This window comes from Pagrus pagrus, assembly GCF_965226575.1.
Source record: "Pagrus pagrus genome assembly, chromosome: 24".
Lineage (NCBI taxonomy): Eukaryota > Metazoa > Chordata > Actinopteri > Spariformes > Sparidae > Pagrus > Pagrus pagrus.
The window spans coordinates 4,762,432-4,778,341 of NC_140206.1; the positions used below are offsets into that span (position 1 = coordinate 4,762,432).

The following is a 15,910-nucleotide window of genomic DNA, read 5'->3' on the forward strand; positions in this document are numbered from 1 at the left end:
ATCCAATCAATCGATGAGCTGATTGCTCAGATCTGATAAAGGTGTGTTGTAATCGGCAGACGCACCTGGTCCACGTTTATGAGCGTCTGGCGACATCTAGCGGCAGAAGACGGTCATGACACCGTTTTTAAACGTGTTACTTTTATATTCAGATCAAAATAATGTGAAAAATATTCAGATTTAATGAAAAGTGTTTAGAAAAGTTAAGTTTTCTCTAATATTCAGCTGAATTACATTTTTATTTCCAGGAAATGTTATTATGACATCCTGAAACTGACAAATATCATCAATTAATAAAATATTGAGATTTATACTCTATTATATATATATATTGGGAGTTTTTAAAAAAAATGCTGAATTTATCTACAGATCAAAAACTTAATGAAGACTTTTTGGAAAAAGTTACAACTTTCTCTAAAATTTGCCCCAAATTAAATTTTTCTTTCCCAAAAAGCTCCTCTAATGATCCAAAACTGACAAAATATGATCAGTTAAATCATTGAAATAGATCATAAAAATTAAATATGAAGATTTAATGACATTTTTTGGGAAAAACTTCAAATTTTCCCTGAAATTTGTACCAAATTACATTTTTCTTTCAATAAAATGTTATGATGTCCAGAAACGGACAAAATATGATCAGTCAAATCATTTAGATTGATTATAAAAAATAAATATTAAGATTTATACACTGGAGGTTTTAAACATGTCAAATGTATCATTAAAAAATATAAAATTAAAAATATTTGTCTTTTCTTCTTGGAAAATTAAATCCTTGTGATACGAGGTGTGTGTAACTTACATTTTGGTGCATTTATAAACTATTCTTGTCTCTGTGTGTGTCTTTAACTGTAGTTCACATAGTTTCAAATAGGATAATAAATGAAAACTAACTGAAATTTGTCTACATTTTTTCCGAAATGACGTTTTTCGTTGTAGGAAATGTTAGTATGGAGCTCAAACACTGACAAAATAATGTTTGTTAAATCATTAATATAGATTATAAAACATAAATATAAAGACGTATATGTTTCTGTAACTCCCAATCAGCTCCAAACAAATACATCACAAACTAAAAATAAGAGAATAATTAAGTTTCTTAAGCAGCTGTAACTCAAAAAGTAATCTGATGTATTCAAACCAAACTCTGTTCAAAAAAACAGCAATTTTAGGAAGTAAAAAGTACAATAACTGCCTCCAAACTGTGGTGGAGTGGGAGTATAAAGTAGCAGAAAATGGAAATACTCAAGTACAAGTACCTGAAAGATGTACTTAAGTACATCACTTGAGTAAAAGTACTTAGTTACATTCTGCTCCTGGTTGTGAATAGTAATGATGATGGTTATAGTAGAAATGTGCAGAAAACATGTCAAATACTTAAACTTCCTGTCAGTCAGAGGCAAAAGAACAACATACTTGTGTTTTTATGTGAAAAACATGATTTATTGTTTAATACACTGATAAATATAATCCAACTCTCATTTATTGACACGCGGCTCCATCTGGTGGCTGAAGAGGTTCGCTGCAGCTGGTCCAGACATCATGAAACATGGCCGCCTGCGAGGACGATCAGCTGCTTGTTCTCAGACGTGACGTTAACTCTGAAGTTCAACATTAAAACCACGAGTCGGTCCGAACGTCTCGTGTGCGACTCGCCGCCTCAGCGTTTCTTCCAGGTGAATTTCTTTCGGGCTCCCTCCCGACCCGGCTTCTTCCTCTCCCTCACTCTGGGGTCAGGGGTCAGCAGGCCAGCTGGAAGCAAACAGAGACGAGGACGTCAGGAGACAAAGTGACGTCTGACATGTTTTGTTTGGATGCGTCTCAGTCCGTCTTTGTGTTATTTCATACTTTCTTACTCTTGAGGTTCAACCAGCATCATCTTTCTGTATTTGTGAGCTTTTATTGTTGTAAAACCTTCACAGGAAGTCAGTTAACCAACATGGTTTTATTAAAACAACATGTTTTTGTTGACTTCTTCTCAGACTGTGTAATTATGTATTGATATTTTCTTTCTCTCCTTCCCTCAGGAGGAGGTTTGTCTCTCTGCCAGCTGCCATTGTAAATAACGATTTCTTCTTAATGACTCAAATAAATAAAACAATGCACAAGAAGCAGAACCGTCCAGAACAACCCGCACAGATCATGTTTCAAATACCACTGAGTTTTAGACTGTTGGTTGGACAATCAGGAGCCAACAGCTGCTTCAAACTTGGTAAAATTGATATAAATATGTTGCGTTTTGTAAAAATAATGAGCGATAATGACAAACGTTGCGTGTGGAGCACTTTCTTTAGACAAAGGAAAGAAAGAAGAAGCATCAAAACAGGAAAAGGAAACAAAGTAAGCAGAAGAAACATCTTCCTGAGGCGATCACCCACCTTGCCTCATGTTCTCCACCTCCCCGTCGGACAGGAAGCTGAGCAGCGCCCGAGAGACGGCGAGCCGCAGCGCCCCCGCCTGGCCGGACCTCCCGCCGCCGCTCACGGTGCACTCGAGGTCGAAGCGTCCCAGCAGGCCCATGAACTGCAGCGGGAACATCAGCTGCTCTCTGAGAGGAAGACAGAGCCATGATTTAAAAAAAAAAAAAATAGAAAAGGAGAATGGAACGTGGCTGAACGGGGCAGAGCGGGGTGCGTGCCATTTAGCAGATAGCGGTATCAACGGGCCGGGCCGAGCTCATTTAATGTCTGGTTGGGTGACTTTTCAGACGAGCGGCGGAGGATCCCGGCGCCGCGGAAAAAGCTTTCTTTGACAATCTCACCGCCGCATATTACAGAGTAACTTCTGACTCAGCAGGAACGGGATGACTGTGTGTGTGTGTGTGTGTGTGCGTGTGTGTGTGTGTGTGTGTGTGGAGAGAAAGTGTTCTGGATGGCGTCTCAGCCTGAATGGCCTATGGCTGCTGACAAAGTCAATTGTCACCTCTCTGCTCCAATTACAGCCCGTCCTCACACGGCGTGAAAACACCGGCTCTGGACACTCACGCACACACAGACACACACACACACACACACACACACACACACACACACACACACACAGACAGACACACACACGTATACACACACACACAATCACTCAACTGTGTAATTAACTTACTACAAGGAGATAAATAAAAAACGAGGCGATGCTGTGAAGAGTGAAAAAGCTGCTTTTTAATTTTTTTTTTTTTGGAGCGGGGGAGTAAAACACATCACGTCGTGCATTTTTTAAAGGAAAAACGGTATCTGTGAATGAGGCGGCCTGCCGTGAGGGGGGTTATTTGTTCACCTACCTGTCCTGTAGCACGGGGAAGTACTGCAGGTAGTCCCTGCCGTTGATGGTGATTCGTCCGGAGCCGCAGTCTCGGAGGATCACGGTGGAGTCGGACGTCTTCCTCCGACCTGAGAGGGCAAAAAAACTGGTTTATCTCTGTTGTACGGTGGCCCCGAGGGTCAAATCACAACTATCACAAAGTAGTTTTATCCAAAACTTGTTGTATCTACCGTCCGCGGTGCTGAAGGCCACGCCCCTCTCGTCTCGCTCCAGCAGCGGCATTATCTGCCTCCTGGACTGAGCCTCCAGGTTGTGACGGTGCCGCAGGACGAACTCCTCCTCTGTGCTGCAGTAGGGCATCGCCAGCAGGCGCTCCATCAGCTGGATGAAGCGGTCGTACTGAGGGAAACAACATATTCAAGTCACACCTTCTCCAGCTTCCTCTCATTTTCTTAAAGACGTGGCAGAGACAAGGTTCTTACGTCCTGAGTGGAGATCTTCTCGACCAGCAGCTCCTCCAGTTCCTCCTTTTTCAGCCACCGGCTCGCGCTGAGAGAGCTGACGGACACAAACACGAGTCCAAAATCAATACGTTGAAGCGCTGCAGGAGACAATCTGCCAAACTCTCTCTCTTTAAACCTTTGGACGACTATTACTGGCAACGATGAACCCTAAAATACAGACACCATGTTCTTCTACTTACATCTGCTTGACGTCCTTGGTGAGCAGCCCCTTGGCGCTCAGACGATCTTGGTACTTCTCTATCTTCAGGATTTTGCCGAACGTTTCCTGTAACAGAACAAAAACATGCATGTGAACACACTTCAGACACTGGAGGTCCAGAGTCTTGAGAGTCAACGATGTCCGAGTTGGTTTTCCCTTCTTAATCTTTATTTCTCTGTTACAGTTTTGTTTGGAAATTGAATACGAAGCCCTCCGAATCTTCTCTCGTCGTTTATAGTGTCTTGTAAAACAAAAACTTCCATCGTTCGCGTGTTAAACTTCACACGGACACCTGCGCTTGTATTGAACCCCGAAACAAAGCTGGAAGGAAACCAGCCGGAGCGTCAACGTGGGCCTGAACAAGCGACGGGACGGGTTTTGGGGTGTCGCTCGTCGCGGCGACGGGCGCAGACGGAGACAGACGGAGGCCGCGGAGGGGGGAGCATGCTGGTCACGTCCCCGAGGCAGGCGCCCCCCACCTCGGCCCTGCACCAGCGCCTGGGTGAGAACTCATTTCCCCGTCAATTATTCACCAGATGTTTGTTTAATTCCTTTTTGATAGAGTGTGCCTAATCCGCTGCCACTCCGACCAGCGACGGAGGGGTGTGGAGGGAGGAGGAGGACGAGGAGGAGGAGGAGGTGGGGTACAAACATCAAGCAAAAACCAATTTTCTTTGCAAAAAAAAAAGAAGGGTAATAGAAAATGAGAAAAAAAAGAGAAGGCACGGGGACACGTTTGCAAACACTGGGCGCTACAATGCCGAGGAATAATTCGCATGGATCGGCCGGATGAACGAGGAAGAGGGCGAGTATCTGGAGACGTTTAAGTCGAGGTTGTTACAGAGACGGACAGCTAGACCTCCACACTCTCTATTCACCGAGCTGTCTTCATATGCACGGCGACACTTCCAGGCTTTAGCTGCTCCCTCTCACTCTCTGGTGCTGAAAGTTAAAGTGAAGGGTGGAGGTGGAGGTGGAGGTGGAGGCTCCCCGGGGTTGTGTGGCCATAAAAGGGCTCAGCGGAGCAGTGAGCAGGTTAATGCACCGACGACAGCCAGAGGAGAGAGCAGCCGAGCAGGGAGGCTTTACACGCCACTGCCCCCTCCTGGAAACACTCCTGAGGTGTGTGTGTGTGTGTGTGTGTGTGTGTGTGTGTGTGTGTGTGTGTGTGTGTGTGTGTGACGGCAAAAAAAAAAATCCTGGAAAACAGGAAGAGGAAAGGAAAAGGTGGAGGAAGAGGGAAAATGTGAGGGTAAAAAGGAGCAGACAGGCAGCACGAGCTCTCAGACATGTCTGACATACCTATTTAAACCAACAGCAGGGGGTGCAGATTGCAGCTGCAGGGCACAATAGTGTGTGTGTGTGTGTGTGTGTGTGTGTGTGTGTGTGTGTGTGCCCGGACCAATATTCAGACATCACACCTCTCTTGTGTTTTCGGTACAGACACACGCCTCGCACACACCAGACGTCTTTGAACAAGGTCAGCGGCAGACAGGAAGCGAACGGTCGAGAGCGTGAAGGCAACAAAAGATGGAGGAAAGAAAAGAGGAGCTCAGGAGGTGAGGAGGAGGAGGAGGAGGAGGAGGAGGAGGAGGAGGAGGAGCGGGGTGAGTGGTGGAGGTAGCAGCTCCTCTACACCCCTCTTTGCCCCAAAACCCCCCCTTCAAATCCCCGTGGAGGAGTCGCTCCCCCGTGGCGAGGACAAAGGCAGCGGCGGCCACACCTCGAATCTGAACCCGGACGCTGACATGGTTTAGATCACCGTGGATTTATGACAATAAAGATTGTTTCTATACATGTTTTCTATATCTATCTATATGTTTGAAAGAGAGTGAATTTGATCAAACACATGTATGAAGCGACCTTTAAATCAACCTACACAGATGTTGTGTTGAAGTTCAGAAGACTCCTTCAGCCCCACGATGTTAGATTAGATTCATATCCAAACTTTTACAGCAAAACCTCGTAAATTTGGTCATTGGCCAGTTGAACTAGAACACCGCCTCCACACATCAGTCGTGTTTCTGTCTCTTAGCTGTGTCTTCAGTGTATTTAACCTCTGACCTTTTCAGATATCAAATGTCCAAACTTCGCCACATCCTGTTTGGACATTTGTGTAAAATTTTATCGCAATAATCGTTTGAAATTATCGAGTTGTGGCTTCACGTCTGACCTTTGACCACCAACATCTAATGAATTCATCCTTGAGTCAGGCTGGACATTTCTCTACATGCATTTCTGAGATTGCGCTCACCAGAATGGGACGCCATGAGGTCACAGTGATCTTGACCTTTGACCTCTGACCACCAGTTTCTAATCAGTTCATCCTCGAGTCCAAGTGGACCGATTCTGATCCGATTCTGCTGAGAAAATAAACCACCCGAGCTCCTTGTTCACCACTTCTGGACCACACAGGTATCCCTCACTCTGCACACCAGGTGACCTTTGACCCCTCGCTCCTCCCTCCCTCCCTCTGCCTCACCTCCATCTCCTCTCCCACCTCTCCTTCACCCCGGCTCTGCTCTCCGTGTGGAGAAGAGGATCTGACGCCGCCTCTCCACTCGCTCCGTCTGAATAGGAAATGACCCGAGGGGGCAGGAGGAGGCAGAGCTGGGGGATTTGAGCTGGATGGAGATTTACCTCCACCGCCTCCTCGCACATGAACCCGACCGCTACCTGCAGTACTCACATGCATCAGGGTGTAGTAGGACTGTTTGCCGGTGTAGAACAGGAAGTGGAACGGCCGTCTGTCCTCGCCCCACTGGACGGCTTTAAAAGACGGGAATCAGACGTGAAGCAGCGAAGACACAACAAAAATATGATTCTGGAAACACTGAGATGAAGGAAACGTACCTCTCTGCTTTGGAAATATGTCATCTGGGTGCTGGAAAGGAAAAAAAGAGGAGATTTTAAACATACATTCAATTATTTTTGGTGTCTGTGAGCGTGAAAATAAAGACATCGTCATCAAAATATTAGATTAGATCTTCACTTTTATACAATTTGTCAAACCCATAATTTATGTATTTATGTAACTACTCACATTAAACTCCCCGTGTAGTTTGATTTGTCTGTTTACACGCCTTTATTTACTTTATTTATGTATTTTTACAGGCAAAGAGACAAAACTAGAGAAGAAGAGCAACAGTCAAGAAAAGAGAAACAAGGAAAAATGACCAAAAAAGTCAATAAAATAAACAAAATGTTGTGTTACATTATTGGTTTTCCTTTTTTGTGACCATTTAAATTCATCTTTGGACTATTGGACTGCTATTTATACACCAAAACTAGCAAAATCTAAAATATATACATGGCTCTATATATAAATGTTTATGCCTTTAAATATTATAAATAAATGTAGGTATTAATGAATTTATAAAATGTGACAATGTGTTGTTGTTTCTACTTCTGTGTTCACTTATCTTTGTATCATTTGCCCCTTTTAACTTTTATTTTCTCATTTATTTGTTAATTTACTCATTTTTATATTATTTTCATGTCTTATCTTTGTCTCTGCGTCCGTCTATACCTCTGATTTACCTTCATAAACATATTTATTTTGACATTTAACCTAAAAAAGCAATAATAAGGTAAAGAAGCTAAATGTTGTGCGACTTTTTTATGCCTGTTTTTATTATGATGGGGAAAAATGTGACACGAACCAACAACATCAGCTTGACATGAATCTCTATGATAAACAGGAATGATTTTCAGCCTTTAAAAGTCGATTTCTGTGTGAGTTTCTGTGAGTCCGACCCGTCAGACACGTACCTTCATGAGCGGCCGGGCTTTCTTATCAAACAGGCCGGAGGGGAAGAGGTACACGATGCTCCTCTGTGGAGAGAAAAAAGAAAAAACAGGATAAACGAGAGGAAGAAGAAGAAGAAGAAATGGCAGTTTGAGAGCTGATGGCACGTCGTGACGAGGCTGACGTGTCCGAACAACAGAGGTCACACCGACGGACGCCGCGGAGAGAAGTGACAGAAAGAAGAGGCACAAGCTGGTGTCGGGTTCAAGGAAAGGCGAGCGTGATGAGTGTGTGTCTGTGTGTGTGAGAGTGTGTGTGTGTGTGTGTGTGTGTGAGTTATTGTCGAGTTAGAGGAGAAAACAAGCAGAAAAAGGCACAAGTTTTTGGCCGGGCTGACAGCGAGCAGAGGACACTGTGGACGTCCAACAGTTCACTCCAAGTTCATCCTCCGCTCGGTGTGTGTGTGTGTGTGTGTGTGTGTGTGTGTGTGTGTGTGTGTGTGTGTCGTTAGCGAGGCTACAGATGGCACTGCAAACGTGTGTGTGTGTGATAGAAGAGAGGGAGACAGGAAGTGTGTTGGCCCCCGCCACACTCATCAAGACAGTCTGTTCATCGCTCCTCTTCCTCCATCCCGCCGTCCCTCCTCTTCCTCGTTCGTTTGTTCCTCCTCTCTCCGTCGGTTCAATTAGCGAGGCAGCAGGTGCCGCCGGCGGAGAGCAGGTTGCCGCCTTTAAGGTTGTCAAAACGACGGAAAGCGAGGAGAAGAGGACCGGTGGAGGGAAGTGTGTGTGTGTGTGTGTGAGGAAGAAGTTAAAGGGTACGAAGAGGAGGACAGACAGGCAGGGAACAGATGAGGACACACCTGCGTGTCCCTGGAGTGTCGGCACAATATGGCCGAGATCCCCGAGGGGTGAAGACGGACTGACGGAGGGAGGAAGAGTCCAACAGGCGCCAGAACAACGGCGTCAGATTGACTGAGCGACATCGTGAAATCGATCAGGCAATCAATCAGTCTCACACGATGACATGAAGACGGACACAAAGCTTCGATAGATCAGCAGACGATAAAAACAAAAACAAGCTACATGGACTCGGAAGTGTTTTTTAAACCTACAGAACCACCTGGTAATGAATCAGAACCTATGGGAAGACGTTCTTCAGACTTCAGTGTTCAGCTTTTAACACCTCAAGTGAAAACAAAATGGATGCCGTCCTCTAAAACCACCAAAATATTGATTTACAAAACTTCTTCTTATCAATTTAGTGCCAATAAAGAACTTTTCTAACTAGTCGAGGTCACGTCACCTGGACAGGAATCAATAAATACAAGCTCATAACTGATATCCAACACATGAATTAATAAAACCCACCACACATTTACGTCTGTATGACGTCAAAGTCGAGTAGTTGCGTAACAAAAATCTGACTCCAAACTCGTTTGTCTGATTATTCCTGTGACGCATGAACGCTCAGTTAATTTCCACGCGTGCTGAAATGATTAATTGATTCGTGGATCGACAGAAGACACTTAAAAAGCCGGACCCAGCAGATGTTGAGTACTTTTTTGCTTCGTGACGTCTTGTTAGGACGAATAATTCTTGTTTTTCCTGATAAAATGTTTTTTTCTTACTTGAACTGAGAGTTTAGAGGACAGACGGTGTTATGAAACTAAAACTGACTCGATCGACTCGTGAAGAAGTTCATCATTTCAGCGCTAAATGAAAAAGCTGCTGAGAGAAAACAAGTTGTTCAAACTGAGGCTCTGTGAAATCACAACGGCATCTCTTCTCACCATTTTCTGACATTTTATAAACAAAACTATTTATTAATGAATCAAAATAATAATCATCTTATTATTAAATGATGAAGATCTTTAGTCTGAGCGCTGGTTTCTGTATTAACTCCTTTGAATCTGTCGTGCATCGCTTCCTATAATCGATTAATTATTTACTTTACAAAATGGCACAAAAATAGAGACTATTTTAATATTTATAACGACAAAAAACACAATGAAATGCAGAAAATGTAAGAATCTGGAAGCCAAGAATGTTTAATAAATCAACTTTTTGTTTCTAATCGAGGCTCAAACTGATGTCTGATGTCTATTTTGACATTTTTGTTTTCAACTAACAGTCACGAGGTTTTCATTTCTCCCCCGGGCTGTAAACATCCTCCTGATTCTCCCTGGATCTTCACCACCGTCACACCTGAGGAGTCTGGACTCAGAACCGGAGCGGAGGGATTTATCAGACGCCTCTCCGCTCCCCCTCCAGTCCTCCCAAATTTTCCTCTTCCCCTCCTCACGTCTGAGTTTGGGCTGCCGGCCGTCGCTTTGGCTTTCACAGCCGGGCGCCAACAGCTCTCTTCATTACCCGTGAGGGACGCTGGGGACCGGGCCGAGGGACGAGTGGGAAATCGAGCTAAACGGTCGGAGCGGCGAGGGCCAGTGTGTTGCCAAAAGCTGGAATCAGCATGTGTGTTTGAGGGCGTTGCTAATGTCCCTGATGCAGCGGATTAGCCAGCGGTGGCTCCACCTGCCCGATGATGATGATGATGATGATGTGAAGAGACGACGGAGGTTTAAAACACAGAAGCTCTCCAATCTGAGAGATGTTGATAAATCAGGGGGGGCTGTTTGGATGTCCACAAAAAGAGCTTTACAGGTTGAACATGATCAGCTGTGACCATTTATCTGAGACTGGACATGAGCCAAACCGCTTATTTTATGTACAATAAGGCAATAAAGTGACTTTGATATATCTCCATCTCGATCTGTCTATCGAGAGAAACATAATGGCCGACTATTTTGATAATCGATTAATCGTTTCAGCCATTTTTCAAGCACAAGTGTCAAACACTGTCTGCTTCCAGCTTCATAAATCTTCGACATTTAGACACTAAATGATGAGTGTTTGGGTTATTTTATAATAATCAGCAGATGGATAACTAATGAAAATAATCCTTAGCTGCAGCCGGGGCCAACGGGCCAGCAGACAACAGAAAACAAAATCATCAAAACCACCTGGTTAAGAATCAGAAGATAATTTACTGTAGCGCTGCAGCGATTAGTTAATAAACTGGTTTGTTAATCGGCAGAAAATTAAGTCATTTTGAAGCAGAAAAGGGAAAAAAGTAAAGGATTAGAAAAAAATCCAATGAAAAGACCAACAATGTGTTACTTTATGTCTCAATATGTCTCAAAACGTCCCTACAGTGTTTGGACCGCTCAGCCACAAGCCTATTTGTAGATTTTACTCTTTAATAAATGTTCAGTGACGTCTCTCAACAGCTGGTTACTGTAGTTTTTACAAATATTATTTAAACAAGAGTAAAAAGTGCATTTGTTTGGGACTATTTTCAGCGGTGGATGAATCCACATGTGGTCCTCTGACGAGTATCTCAGGCAGCAGAAGGATTGTGTCGAAAACCAAATAAAAACTACCTGATGATTATTGTCTCGGATAATCGCTTTGTTGTTTATAAAATGTCAGAAAATTGTGAAAAAAGCCCAAGAACACGTCCCCAAATGTCTCGTTTGGTCCGCAACTCAAAGATATTCAGTTTACAGTCAAAGAGGAGGAAAGAAAACAATCTCACCAGCCTTCTACTATAAATTTAGCCATTTTAATACTTAAAGATCAAAGCTGACTTTTCACTTACTGCCTTTAAATAATCAAATTATGTGAGACTCTCTGAAACAACAGAGCTTTTACACCTGTATGACATAATAATATGTTCAGGAGCAACTTATCCTTCATACAAGAGACATAAATTAAGGAAAGCCACCAAAACTGTGGCTGCAGAACAAGCTAGCACAAGCCGACAGCCACAGAAGTCCACAGAGATAACAGTAAACTCTCACATCTATGTCCTCCTGGGTGAAGTTCTCCGGGTCTTCTCCCATCATGTTCGCCAGGTGTCGTTTCCCGATGTCAAACTCCTCCACCTGCTTCCTGATGTACTCCGCGGTGAACTTCTCCGGTCCTGCGGCCGCCAGGTTCTTTCTGTGGCGGGCAGAGCTCACACATATCGGCCTGCTCAGGACCTGAGGAGGAGGACAAGCGCCGTTACTTTGACAGGTGTAACGTTAGCAAAACTATGCTAACTTTCTATCTACCTGTGACATTGGCAGCATCAAACTACAGCCGAACTCAAGTTAAGGGTACATTGAGTTGATTTAAAATGTCAAAAAGTCTTTCACACTGTGATAAAATTAAACGCAGCGACGGTTAAATTTAAATCCACATATTCGTCAGGCTAGTTTCGGCTAGCTGCAAGAGGATGCTAGCTCAAGGACGTCAGTGGTTGCGCATTGTGGTTCGTTTCTACGAGCTCACGTTTGTTTTACACGCAGGACAGTTTAGTTTATTAAAGATAAAACAGCACTTTACCTGTCGGCATAACTGCGAAGTGACTGCGTGTAAACTCGAGCTGCTATTCCCACATTTTCCCAAAAACGATCCCACGGTTCGCGCACAGGACGCCGCCATGTTGGCTGACAGCAGTGGCGTCACTGGCGGAAGTTGTCAGAATAAGAGTCACGTGCCATGAAATGTACAACAAATTACTATTTTATTATTGTTTTTAGCATTATTGTTATTATCTTACTTTATTTATCTGTTTATTCTGTATTTGTTTACCTGTACACGTGGTTATTTTTGCTCTTTCACTGTGATTTCTGATGATTATTTGTATAATGAAATAAAGAAAAGTGATAAAAAGTTACAGATAATAACAAAATATTTCAAAGATATGACCAGAAATCTCAAGGTAATTATTGCTCATAAACTAATGACAATCCAGTTATTTTATTTCTTGATTAAAGCTGTTTTTAGCCTTTCAAAAAGGCACCAAAATATAATGTTTTCACAGCTTTAGTGGTCATCAGCTGTGTTGAATAATATTTTTTAGCTTTATTTTCAAAGTTTAAACAGAAAATCTGGTGTATTATGGACTCTAATGTAGATTTTTGACTTTTATTTTTAAATAAATTCAAATGTTGCATTCAAGTGACTCCTGTAGCCCACATGATGTGTCAAGTGCTCTTTAACGAGCGTAGAAAACTTTACAATTGAAATTAGCATGCTAACCTGGCATGTCCACGCCCATAGCTCCTCTGCTGGCAGTGTAAACACTAACACACCCCTGGTCCCAGCTAGCTGCACGGCTAACTAGCTAAGGGCAGCTACAGTTAGCAGTAGTTAGCGGTTTCTCTGGTGCTAGCTGCCCCCTGTTTGTTTTGAGTTCTTACATATTGCATCTTTAACATAACAAGTATCAGAAATGTAAAGGAAATGTAGATGTATAAAAAGATGTCTTCACACCAAAACAAAAGTGGCAACACAAGAAATAAAAAGAAGAAAATAAAGACAATAATCCGAGCCACATGACAACGACCACAACGTTGCGTAACCTGTCCGAGATGACAAATGAGAACGAATAAAAATGTGTAAACTCCGAAGAAAAGGACATAACATTTTTAAAACAATTGACTATAGTAACTTAAATCAGCAGCATCTCTCAGACGTCAATCCGGATCACATCACTCGCTCATTGAAAACTTGTGTTGTTCAGTACGACCACGGAAATCCAAACCAGGCCGGCCACATGGCGCAGCTAAAAGCAAAACCTCCAGTGATCCAGCACACTGCTCTTTATTGAGGTTGTAAATCAACACCAGCCATCGTCTAAACTTTAAATGCTAAAACCGCTCAAATGTGTTTACCTGCGGGTTAAAAAATAACTAAATTCACATCTCACCTTCAGCACAAATTAGAGACGGCTGATTCGTGCCAACAAACACAAACTATCTGAGACCACTTCGGCCAAAGTGCCCCACTTTTTACAGGCTCTGATGCCCGGTCCGGTTTAACACGAGCTGCATGTGAGCACCATCTGTCTCCCATGTAAAAAAAATAAAAAAAATCACTGACAATAAGAGGCGAGCGCTGCACATGTCACGCCACAGGATTTAAAAAGCAGCCGATCCACATGACTTATCAGAAATAACACAATAAAAAATGCTCAGTCACTGTCTGCCAAGCACGCTGGCAAGGCGACACATAAAACAGATTGTTTTTGCATATGTGCCGCAGTCGGTGCCGGGCAGAGCCGACATGGATTAACACAACATTTTGTGCAGATTCCTTGAATAGATGAGCACAAGCTGCCACCTTAGCCTGACTAACTTAGCTCGGGATGAGAATAATCTTCATTCCTGCAGGGAGCGATGAGTGAGCATGTCGGCGCAACACATGTTCTGCAAAACCACAGTTTTCACATTCTGGATGTTAAACAGCTGGAGCCTCATTCAACAGCGTGTGGACATGTTCAGTTTTCCTTTCTTTTACCAGTGTGGGATACATTTATAGAGCTATGTGGAGCTAAAGCTGCTTATAGTCTGATGTTAGTTTGATTTTTACTCTCTACACTTGAATTTGGCCATTAATCACTGATATAAAACAACAAAACAGAAGCTCTTCTGGCTTTGCAGGGGACCATTATGATCTTAGCATGTAGCAATTTCAGCTATTACCATGCACGTTATACTTTTTAGTGTTTTTTTAGGTCAATATGTAAGAAAATTAGTTTAAAGAGGATGAATAGAGGTGCTGCAGTGATGGACAGTATGAGAAAAGTAATAGTAAACATGAAGAATATAGGACCTTTGAACTCCAATATCATGCTAATAATATATTTTCTACAGTGTAAAATCTGATGTTTATATATTATATCCAATATTAACTCAATTTTGTAATGACAGAAACTTTCCTAATTAAGTACTTTTCACAATTTTCTTTCTTAAGTATATTTAACTTTAACTTTTTTGTCACTTTTGAATAAAACACAACAGTAAAATGTCAAAAACAACAAAACGTATCGCAAATGTATATTTCATTCTCCATGAAACTGGATTATTGTAAGATTTGAATGAAAAGTTGTCAATTACGAGCCGAGTTTCAAGTTAGAAAAATGCAATTTGCCAAAATCAAAACCATTTATCTCCAAAGTTTGGCCGATTTAAGCTCGAAGATGATACTTCAAGTTAAATTAACCATTAAAAACTTGATTGAGGTCATGAAAATCTGATATTTAAGTGACAAAACAGTCATTCTTCTTCTTTAATATACTAAGAAAAGGTTGATTGACATTACGTAGTGAGACGTTTATGTGTGAAAACACTGTTATAACCACTATAACATATGAAATGCATGCTCAAGAAGAAGCACATGAGATGTAAAGATGATAATCCATTAAATCTGACTTCCTTTGGTTTGATCATAAGTTGAGGAGAAACTCACCTCCTTGCCTCTCAGTGTGTGTGTGTGTGTGTGTTTTCAGTACAGTGCTATGCTGTGTTTACAGATCAATGCTGTGTGTCTTCACTTAGATCACTTTGATAGAGTTGGAACAGGAACACGGGGAGATTAATCAAACTGAAGGGGCACTGACTCCCGGCCCCGTGCCAGTCGATACGGCCGCGTGGTTAATTTGCCCCGAGGAGGGCTGTCGTCGGGCAGATGATAAACAGTGTTTGCCCCGTTTTTTAGCCACAAGCGCGCTCCTGCTCACCAAGAAAAATAGTTTCGACCCGTGGTCTCTAATTTACAGTGGGGGGTGAGAGGTGGGACATAAATCATCCCTCTGCCGTGGCCCGTCTCTGACAGGCCGAGCCACCGTGGGTGGAGATATTCGTTTGGGTGAGCTCACTGTGGACTCACAGGGGCAGTTTGTAAAGACATGGACATTATTTTAGTTTAAAAGATTCAAGAAATGAACTGAGATTATCAAGAGAATGCAAAGTGTTGACTTTTTGTCAAAGATTTCTATCTACTGTGTTATGCTAACCAGCTAGCCCTTGAGCAGTAGTCTGATAACCCCATCTAGGAGAGGTAAAACTAGCACTAGCATAAATAATAAAGCACCTTCAAGGCTTAAAAGTGTTAGCTAGGTGGGCTAAGCGATAAAAATAGTGTTGGTAGTATTCAGTAGATCTTCATGAATAAATGATACCCATTAGCGTCTGTTAGACAACAGCTAACGTTAGCATTCAACCACCTCCAAGCAAACATAACTGTTTAATTGGAAACATTTATTCAAGCCTGGAGGTGAAACACGCCGGATTTAATCAAACAGTAATGTTAGCTAGGAAGTTTGAATGCTAACTTTGGCTAATGGGTTATC

At 42.6% G+C, this 15,910-nt stretch overlaps 1 protein-coding gene across 1 annotated transcript; it reads right to left on the reverse strand.

Moving 5' to 3' along the window:
• Window positions 1-1,436: 1,436 nt before the first annotated feature.
• mrps9 (mitochondrial ribosomal protein S9) lies at window positions 1,437-12,234 on the reverse strand. Its single transcript, XM_084346843.1, has 11 exons — window positions 12,118-12,234; window positions 11,589-11,771; window positions 7,750-7,812; window positions 6,832-6,862; window positions 6,668-6,747; window positions 3,959-4,044; window positions 3,738-3,813; window positions 3,486-3,654; window positions 3,275-3,383; window positions 2,379-2,548; window positions 1,437-1,752 (listed from the first exon to the last, which is right to left on the reverse strand). Exons 1-11 carry the CDS (start codon window positions 12,214-12,216, stop codon window positions 1,661-1,663), a joined length of 1,158 nt encoding a protein of 385 aa, XP_084202969.1. The 5' UTR covers window positions 12,217-12,234; the 3' UTR covers window positions 1,437-1,660.
• Window positions 12,235-15,910: the final 3,676 nt, after the last annotated feature.